The 10273-nt window shown below is 40.0% G+C and overlaps 1 protein-coding gene across 1 annotated transcript in view; it reads left to right on the top strand.

The window, feature by feature from the left end:
• Positions 1-10273, top strand: part of CNOT10 (CCR4-NOT transcription complex, subunit 10) — a gene marked incomplete at its 5' end in the record, with an annotated part of 30956 nt that overhangs the window by 14319 nt on the left and 6364 nt on the right. Inside the window, 4 exons of the mRNA XM_010134448.1 lie at positions 4573-4686; positions 6536-6666; positions 7427-7462; positions 7581-7708. Coding sequence (XP_010132750.1) covers positions 4573-4686; positions 6536-6666; positions 7427-7462; positions 7581-7708 — 409 coding nt within the window. The remainder of the gene's footprint in view (positions 1-4572; positions 4687-6535; positions 6667-7426; positions 7463-7580; positions 7709-10273) is intronic.

Raw genomic sequence — 10273 nt, forward strand, 5'->3', positions numbered from 1 at the left:
TCAGCAGGAGTAAATCCATAGTTTTCATAAAGTAGAAAGAAAAATTGCTTCTATCCAGGCACTTGACTTCCTCACCATGAAACAACATAGGTAAAATTTGACTATAGATTGTTTTTTCATGTTCTCAAAGATCCTTAAACTATTTGTTTAGCAGTCTGAGTGCTCTCCAAAAAGAATAACTCCCATGTGTCTAAAGTACCCTGCTATCTGGAACATCTTTACTTTTCCCCAATAAGATTATAATTTGCTGGCAATGCTAATTATTTCAGATGGCTGCCAGCACAGTGAAAATCTCCTTTACTATTAAGCTTGCACCTGTTTTTTAAAAAAAAAAAATCTGTTTTAAGTTTCTATATGGACAAAACAAAGTGATTTCCCACTTAAACTCTTGGATAAACACTGTTACAGCCTAGCCCCAGATAACCTATGTTTTATAATGACCAGCTTAACCTTTACATTGCTCTACTATGCGTAGCAGATCTACTTGTATTCATTAAAAAGCAATTTAGCAGGAATCTGTGAGGAAACATTACTGAGACCTCGATTATTTATTTGGATTATTTATTTATCTTTTTACAAGAGTTCGCTACTTGAAATAGAAAGCACTGGATTAAAAACAGTGACGAGAGTAGGTTTTTGGTTGTTTTTTCCCTCCTAGCTGTTGAAAATGTGGCTGCCACATGTCAAAATTGCATTGTGGTTTTTTTTTTTTTTTTTTTTTACTGAGAGAGGAACCACAAGAAGTCCAAGTCTCCTAGGCAATTTTTATTTTGTATGTCAAAATTGCATTGTGATTTTTTTTTTTTTTTTTTTTTGAATACATAGTCTTTCCTTTTACAATCAGCTGTTGTTATCTACTGAGACCTGACAACATGTCAGGAAAAACTTAGCAGTCTAGGAAGAATTACACTGCTTCTGGTAAAGAACATCATATAAGGAAAAGAAAAGCATTGATTTATTATTTTTTGCAATATTTGCTTTGCTGGTTAAATCCATAGGACTAGACATCCCTAGAGAGTGATTCGGGTTAAAACTATTTCTAAATTTCTGCAGATAGCTGTGAAAAGCAAAACAGGTTACACTCAAATGTTAGTATATTCCTGTAGTCTTGCTCAGTAAAGAGTTAAGTGAAAAAATTAAAATTGCTGTCTAGTCATGGAAAATGAAGGAAATATTTCTGAAGGTTGGCAAGGATTATCCTGAGGAATAGGTGTTTATTCAATTGAGATTTTCCCTGTTTAGTCACTGGATTGAAAAATCTCTATTGCTTATAGAACCGAAATGCACATTTAAATGGTGGGTGGGTGTTGCATGATTTTGTACAGTTTGCATACCCTAATAAGAGTTTAAAATGACTAATTCTGCCTCTAAATAGTTTTTTAAAATTAGAAATGCCATCTAGAAAAGACATACGTGCCAATGTATTATTTTGTACTGTGCACAAATTAGTTGAACAAGCTATTCTCATAATAAGCAGTAATTCAATTTCAAGGTTTTAAAAGCAGCAAGCAGAAATCTGAGGACAGAGTTTATACACAGGAAGTAGAAACTTCAAATTTTTCTTCTTAGTTTCTTCTAAACAATTCTCCTCACTACTCATCCTCTGAGAAGCCATTTTTGCTGCTCTGCTCTCAGCCTGTGATATGTTTCAGCACACAAGAACCATCCAATACTGTTGAGTAAAGAGTAAAGGAATTCTGGTAGACCACAGTACTGCATTTGGAAAATGTAGTGGATTTTATTGTAAAAGTTGAGATGGATAGCAACAGACCTTGTTGTAGCCTTTTTCTCCCTAGACTGAACAATTTTCTGTGAGAATGTTAATTTTCCCCTCAGAGCAGCTAGGATAAAGGAGTAGTTTGATCACTGCTTTGTCCTGAATAGATTTGAACTGCAAGCCCTTGCTATAAGGCATGTGATCCAATTTTACCCTTTTTTCCCTTTATTTTCACTCCTCCATTGGCCGTCTCCAGTCAACCATTATGCTTGCTTTATTTTATTTACTTTCATAATTTTGAAGTGTGCATGCCCCTAGTATTGTATACAGTATACATTGCTAATAATTTCACAGGTAATACTGTAAGGACTGCCATTGCCCACCAATATACCTTGTCTCCTCTCTACACCTACCCACATTTGCCTCATTTATCCACTTAAAGGTTGCAGTGGTCTGTTTGGCCCTGTCACAATACTGGAAGCTTACAATGATTATCACCCATAGTTGTTTCACTGTTTCTCCTCACTCTCAGGCACTGCATCGTTTTCCTCCATCTCCCCTTTTCTGGTGCTAAATTTCCCCACTGAGTAAGCACCATCTGCATTCTGTATTTCTTAATCTTTTGGATTGTTTTGCCTGTTGAAGTGTAAAAAGTAGAGTTTGTATCGAGTGTTGAAATTATTTCAGATTAGTAATGTTCTCTAAGTGGTTTGGAAGTGCCATTTTTGGTGCCTTCATAGTAAGTTTTGAAGAACTGAATTTGCTCTGGCTTGCCCTTTGCCTGAGAAATAATTCAGGTCAGATGTGAGTTGGGTTCCACAGACTTGCAGTCAGTGTGGGCTGACAAATCTTGTTGCCTAGACCTACACAAGAGGCTATTTAACATAATCTGGCAGTTTAAAAAAAAAATTTTTTTTTTCTTTGTCCTAGTGTACAGGCAGTTTTATTTAGGGCATGCAGAGGCTCAGTGATGCTGGAAGTCTGCCGTGCTCAAAGGCAGCCTGTGGAGTTATGTCAGAATCCTGACTGGGGTGAAAAACTAGTTTGTCTTTTCCCTTGTGGTGCAATTCTTCTGCTCTGGTTAGCTGTCACGTCTCCTGATCATTTAGCGTGGTCCTTAGCCAGCTCAACAATGGATCCAAATGCACAAGAACATTACTGCAGGGAAGAAAACATGAATAATTTCCTCTTGTGTAGATGGCTGTTGCTAAAAATCTTGCCAGCTCTTAATGTGGCTTTAACAGTGATGAGTCCTTAGAGCAGAGGAGTAGGTTTCAGTTTTGCTGGGCTTACCTGTTGTGTGATTGGAGTATATCTTGTGTTTGAATTTACACTTTCAGAAATAAAAATAGGCTTTAGAGAAGTTGTGGGAAATAGAAGACACATATTGATGTAAAAGGCAGTAGCAACCAGCTACTTGACTTGTCTCTGAGGGTATTTAGCTGGTGATGATTAGCATATCTGCTGGCTTAAAAGCTCTACTTCCTTGAGGCAGAGACAAAAAGAGGCTAGTTATAAGCAGGCTGTTATTACAGAGATTTGGTTTTTGCCTGTTCCCTTCCCAGTCACAACATTTCAGAAATATTTATTTTAGGTTTGGGACTTGAGCTGCGGAAGCTTTCTTCTCCCTCTCTCAAGCTTTTGTATGTGTTCAGATTTGATGTGACATCTGAGCACAGTGGAGAGGAAGTGGGGGGTAGGGAGAAACGCTGGAGAGGGTTCTTATCCTGCTTGTGCATAATTAAAGAGCATGCCTCCTGGGAAAGGGGAATAAAGGCACCCCAGGTCCTGCCACAAATTACATGACTTACTGCTGGACTGAAAGTGGGCTTGACAGTTGCCAGAAGGGTGATGTGGTAATAGCCCACCTACTGGCGGGAGAGTCGAAGGGCTCTCCTCCCCTCGCTCCCAATGTGAGACCCCACTAAGAAGATCCATTTTTCCTTCCTGAAGAAGGACAATCTGTGCTCACAGCAAGGCGTTGCTGGCAGAGGCTTGTGCCCAGAGGACAAGGCAGCCTGCACTGAATGATGTCTTATGAAGTGGAAAATATCCCCAAGTGCTGTGTTTGGGGAGGCCGGAGGGAGTTATTACAAGTGTGAAGCTTGGCCTAATGATGGCATCCTGATGTGAGGTTATTATTTGAAGATGGAAAATATGAGTAATTAAGATTTCATTATGGGAACTGTCAGAGTTTTTGTGGTTTTGGAAAGATAAAGTCTGTGACAATAACAGAATCCCACAGATAAGAGTCTTGGCAGCAGGTTACAGCTCTCAGTTGAACACAAAACTGGAAATGCCAAATTCTCCAGTGTTTATTGTCTCCCTGTGTGCAAACATAGTACAATACAGGAGTGAAATATGTTACCACTTAATTGATTGCTATGTGTCTGTAGATTTTATGTTAGAGAAATCTACAAATTTCTAGCTTTTGCTGCAGCAGAAGGGGAGGGCAGGGAAGTACAAATTGAGAGTTCAAGGCAAAATGAATTAAAAGAGGGTGAGAAGAATCACATTTTTCTCATGGACAGTTTCTGTCTTTTTTTAATCTATTATTTATGGTCAAAATTGCAAAATATTAGAGCACACTATGGTGGTCCTTGGTTTATGCTAGTAGGACATAATGTATATATTTCCTATATGAGAGAATGTGATCAAGGCCATGGGTAATGAAACACTAGTTCCTTTACTTCATAGTTTGATGCAAAGACATTGTTGAAGGCTTATGATTTATTTCTTCAGTACTTAACAAGAAAGAAATTTAATAGCTGCATTTAGAATCACAGAATTCTCTAACATTTTGGCTTTCCCCCTGCTCCCTTTTTAATTTTTTCTTTTCCCCTTTTTCTTTCCAGGTGCTCAATACTTGCGTGTAGTGCTTACGTGGCTCTGGCTTTGGGTGACAACCTTATGGCATTGAATCATGCAGATAAACTTCTTCAGCAACCAAAGCTGTCAGGGTCTCTTAAGTAAGTCTGATATGGTCATTTCTTCTTTTTCAGCCCTACTTTTTGCTGGAGAGTTCTGAGTTGAAGCTTCCAGTGTCTGTAGCTTTTTGCCAATTCTCTATCTGATGCAAAGAATTGCTTGGCTTGCTCCTGTTCTTGTTGGAGCCCTGACTAAATGTTCATTGCCATGCAGGAATGTGAGTCCCCTTCACTGTGTATGAATTCCATGTAATTCAGAATCTATAACTACTTTTGTTGCTGTTTGTTAATCTCTAGCTGTTGGTCCCATGCAGTGGCAGGACTATCAGGTCTCTGTCCTGATTCACTATGGGGCTGCACATGCTTGTGTTGCCATAGCAAGAGGGGCAGGAATGAGCAACTCGGGGTAGACAACATCAGCCCAAGCCAGTGTGCTGCTGAAAGTTTGCTTGTGAAACTGAAGCCTCAGAGGGGAAGGCTTGCTCAGCCAGTAGGGTACCAGATCTTGGGTGTGCAGGACTGTCACTTCACCTGCTATTGTTGATTATATAGGTTCCATTCTTCACTTTCTCTTTTTCAGTTCTCATTTGGCGCTGTATTTTCTGGAAGGATATTGAAAACTCATTTTGTTTCTACCCACCAGTTGTTATACATCTCTGCAAATTCAATAAAGGCTAAAGCTAACCCCATCCTTCTGACCGTCTTTGTGCATTTCATTCTTATGTCATGTACAGGATAAAATACAGCAGAGGTTTTTATGGCAGTAATATTTTTCAAACTGGTAATCTACTTATGGAAAGCAATTTATGCCTTTTTCTGCCTGCTGGCAGCATACTCTAAAATGGTCCATGCCAACTAAATTCTTTGGTCACTGCAGAAGCTCATCTTTTTTGCACAGTCGTTGTATGAGCAAATTTTAGAAGACTTTGCAAAGTAACATGTTATTTTGTGAAGGTAGTGTTACCATTATGTAAAGCAAGAAATGCTAGATGACAGTTTCTTGCAAAGACAGAGCCGTGTATCTTGGTCCCAGGAAACTCGGCTTTTGTGCAGATTGGGAGTATTGAACTGTTCCTGTTTTCTTAAGTAAATTGCATGTAGAAAATTACGTTTACTGTATCAGATCTAAACTGTAGAAGTTATTTTGGATGATTAATTGATGCTTTACCTGATGTTTTGTAATTAATTACAACCAACTATACAGTCATTTTGAAGTGTACTGTATACAGCTGCAAGCATGACATCTTTTGCTCATCTTCAGTTTCAGAGTAAATATTTGCAAACTAACTACACTCTTGATTAACAGGATTCCTGCCAAATCCTTCCAAATTCCTTCCAAAGTTGAAAGGGAAAGCTGCTGATTAGCTGAGCTGAACTACAAGTGTCAAACATCAGACTTAAATTCTTTTGCAAAACTTGCAGTTGGAAAGGTGCTTGTGCTCCATGGACAAGCCTGCATAGTTGCTGTCCTCGGAAATGCAGTTATCTTAGTTTGATTTTTCTTTTTTTTTTTTTAATTAAATGTAAAGTCACTTAACACCTCAAATTATAAATGTATCCATATCCTAGGGTGGTTTTGTAATAATTTTTTTTTTTTAATTCTCCTGAGATAAAGCCGTAACAAGGTACTGCTTTTCTGAAATGACAATTCCTGTGCATGAATGAATTGTCATTACTCAGGTGCAATTTTTTTTGCATTGGTGTCTAAAAGCAGCAAATGACAGAACTGGGTATTATGACAATACTTTGCAGGAAAGCTACCTTCCATGCAAGTGTAGCAGTAGTAGTTTTCATGTGCTTGTGTTGTTAAAAACCGTGTTCGGTTTGTCTTGCATAACAAATTATGGGGGTTGTTACACTGACATTTGTACCTAACCCTTTACTGTTGTAGGTTTCTTGGGCATTTGTATGCAGCAGAAGCTCTCATCTCTCTAGACAGGATATCTGATGCCATTGCTCACTTGAACCCCGAGAATGTCACTGATGTTTCCCTTGGGATCTCTTCAAATGAGCAGGATCAAGGTTAATGAATCCATACTTCATTAGAACTGGTTATGCTTTCAGCTGCCTTCTTGCTGTAACTTTGTATATAGAAACATAATGAAAATTAAGACACCTTGTTTTAAGACTGTAGGTTGTTTGGGGTTTTTTTGTTTGTGTTTTTGTTGTCATTGTGTGTTTTGTTTTCCTGGCTTTAGTTTATACTTTGTGGCGTTTTTTGTCTTTTGCATGTTTGTCATGACTTTAAAGTGGCTAATTCTGTAACATAAATAGGACTATATATTGTAGTATTCTGGCATGTTTGAAGGTAACTTTTGAAAGCTGCTTTTGTTAAATGTGCAACTATGGTTAAATCTGGGCTTCATATCTTCTCTCCCAGCTTTTTAGTCACTAAACCAGGCTTTGGAGTACCAGTGAGAGATAGGAGTGGAGAGAACTTAGTTCATCTCTGTCTTAATTTTCTTGCAATGATCCAGTTGGGAGTGTGTAACAGAAAAATACTTCAGAGTCCATATGTATAGTTAAGTCCATGGCAGCTCTGATTTCAGTGACGTGTTACAGTACTCCCTGTACTTCATTGTACTCACCTGCAAATCTAAAAGCCAAACATTAAAGATAGGAAGTCTTAAATAATGTAAAATCTTGAGCAAACTGGTATGTTTTCTCTCTTTAATGTCAGACATGAAGAAAAAAGAAAATTTGTATCATTGTATTATTTTTAGAATAAGCTTTAAAAAGCCTCTCAGAACATGATGTTTTTTGTGGGGTTTCTTCTTTGCAGGGTCTGACAAAGGAGAGAGTGAGTCAATGGAATCCTGTAAGTACCAGCCACTGTGTTCTGCAAAGTACATGAACTTACTTGGCTAGTTCAGAATAAAACTAAGAGGAAAAACTTTTTTTTTTTTTTTTTTTTTTTTTTTTTTTTGCAATTGCAGCTGGCAAGCAGACCCCACAGTGTTACCCTAGTTCAGTCACATCTGCACGAACAATGATGTTATTTAACCTTGGAAGTGCTTACTGTTTGAGGAGTGAATATGACAAAGCTCGAAAGTGTCTTCATCAGGTATGAAAAACAGATCTCAAGATTTAGGGACAAATGTACTTCCTTCAAAGCACTATTCAGACCACAGCAAATCCAGCCGATGTCATAGCCAAGGTTTATTTGCAGACTTTGCTGAGATAGTGGCTCTCTTTTGTCTTTATGAACCAATCTCTATTAGTAACATAAAATCAAAGATTCCAAATTTATTTTTTGTGTAAATAGTTCAGTACCACTATGGGAAGGTTTTTTTGTTTTCCTAGATCATATCAAAACAGTGAAATATGACTAGGAAGATTTTTCAGTTTTTCTAAGTTTGTTTGTTTGGGGCTTTTTTTTGATGGTCCAGTAGTAATTGTTATAATTGAGAGGATAAAGTTCTTGAGGGCCTTGAGTGTATTTCTCTATAATCAGTTAATAACTCACCATCTAAGCTTTTAACTTTAGGGCTGTGAGAACAAACTGCAGTTCTACCGGAGATATGTTTGTTGCCTGCCTTTTGGCCCAAGAATTCTCAAGTACTGCTTTTGAAACTCTGTCTTCACTTAGCCTGTGTCATTTGGTCTGTCTTATGGCTGGGACCCATCTCTTTGAATGATGATGTTTGTCTCTTTTTGCAGCCATTCCTGTCTGTAAGGAAGACTACTCAAATGCATTGTTGAGCAGCAAACTGAAACAGCAATCTTCCAAATTACTTCATAGGAGTTGTGTAGGTGAACAGAATCATAGAATGTTAGGGGTTGGTAGGGACCTCTGGAGATCTAGTCCAATCACCCTGCTAAAGAGTGTTCACTTAAAGCAGGTTGCACAGGATCATGTCCAGGTGGGTTTTCAATATCTCCAGAGGATATTCCACAACCTCTCTGGGCAGCCTGTTCCAGTTTGTGCCCACTGCCCCTTGTCCTGTCACTGGGCCCCACTGAGTAGAGTCTGGCCTCATCCTCTTGACACCCACCTTTTAGATATTTATAAGCATTGATAAGATCCCTTCTCTATCTTTTCTTCTCCAGGCTAAACAGACACAGGTCTCCCAGCCTTTCCTCACAAGAGATGTTCCAGTCCCCTAATCATCTTTGTAGCCCTTTGCTGGACTCTTCAGTAGTTCCTTGTCTCTGTTGAACTGGGGAACCCAGAACTGAACACGGTATTCCAGATGTGCCCTCTCTAGGGCAGAGTAGATTTGGGAGGAGAACCTCCCTCGACTTGCTGGTCATGCTTTCCTTAATGCACCCCAAGTTACTATTGGCCTTCTTGGCCACAAGGGCACATTGCTGGCTCATGGTTAACTTGGTGTCCACCAGGACTCCCAGGTCCTCTGCAGAGCTGCTTTCAAGCAGGCCAACCCCTAACCTCTACTGGTGCATGGGGTTATTCCTCCCCAGGTGCAGGATCCTACACTTGTCCTTGATGAACTTCATTCGATTCCTCTTCAGCCTGTCTGAGTCTCACTGAATGGCAGCAGAGCCTTCCAGTGTATTGGCCACTTCCCCCAGTTTTGTATCACCAGCAAACTTGCTTAGGGTATGCTCTGTCCTTTCATCCAGCTCACTGATGACTATGTTTAACAAGACTGGACCCAGTACCAACCCCTGGGGAACACCAGTAGCTACAGGCCTCCCAGTAGACTCATCCTGCTGATCACAACCCTCTGAGCTCTGTCATTCACCCAGTTCTCAATCCACCTTACTTGTTCACTCATCCAACCCACACTTCCCAAGCTTGCCTATGAGGATGTCATGGGAGACAGTGTCAAAAGCCTTCCTGAAGTCAAGGTAGACAATGTTCACTACCCCAACTACTTAGTAGCTACAGGCCTCCCAGTAGACTCATCCTGCTGATCACAACCCTCTGAGCTCTGTCATTCACCCAGTTCTCAATCCACCTTACTTGTTCACTCATCCAACCCACACTTCCCAAGCTTGCCTATGAGGATGTCATGGGAGACAGTGTCAAAAGCCTTCCTGAAGTCAAGGTAGACAATGTTCACTACCCCAACTACTTATCTACCCATTTAGTTACACCATCATAGAAGGCCATCAGGTTGGTCAGGCTTGATTTCCCCTTGGTGAATCCATGTTGGCCATTCCTAATAACCTTTTTCTCCACATGCTTAGAGAAGACATCCAGAATGAGTTGATCCATCACCTTTCCAGGATTGTAGGTGAGCCTGTAGTTTGCTGGGCCCTCCTCCTTGCCCTTTTTGAAGGCTGGAGTGACATTGGCTTTTCTCCAGTCCTCAGGCACCTCTCCTGTTCTCCCTGATCTTTCAAAGGTGATGGAGAGTGGCTTAGCAATAACATTTGCCAGCTCTGTTAGCACTTGTGGGTGCATCCCTTCAGGGCCCATGCCATTCCTAATAACCTTTTTCTCCACATGCTTAGAGAAGACATCCAGAATGAGTTGATCCATCACCTTTCCAGGATTGTAGGTGAGCCTGTAGTTTGCTGGGCCCTCCTCCTTGCCCTTTTTGAAGGCTGGAGTGACATTGGCTTTTCTCCAGTCCTCAGGCACCTCTCCTGTTCTCCCTGATCTTTCAAAGGTGATGGAGAGTGGCTTAGCAATAACATTTGCCAGCTCTGTTAGCACTTG

This window comes from Buceros rhinoceros, unplaced genomic scaffold (assembly GCF_000710305.1).
Source record: "Buceros rhinoceros silvestris isolate BGI_N320 unplaced genomic scaffold, ASM71030v1 scaffold254, whole genome shotgun sequence".
NCBI lineage: Eukaryota > Metazoa > Chordata > Aves > Bucerotiformes > Bucerotidae > Buceros > Buceros rhinoceros.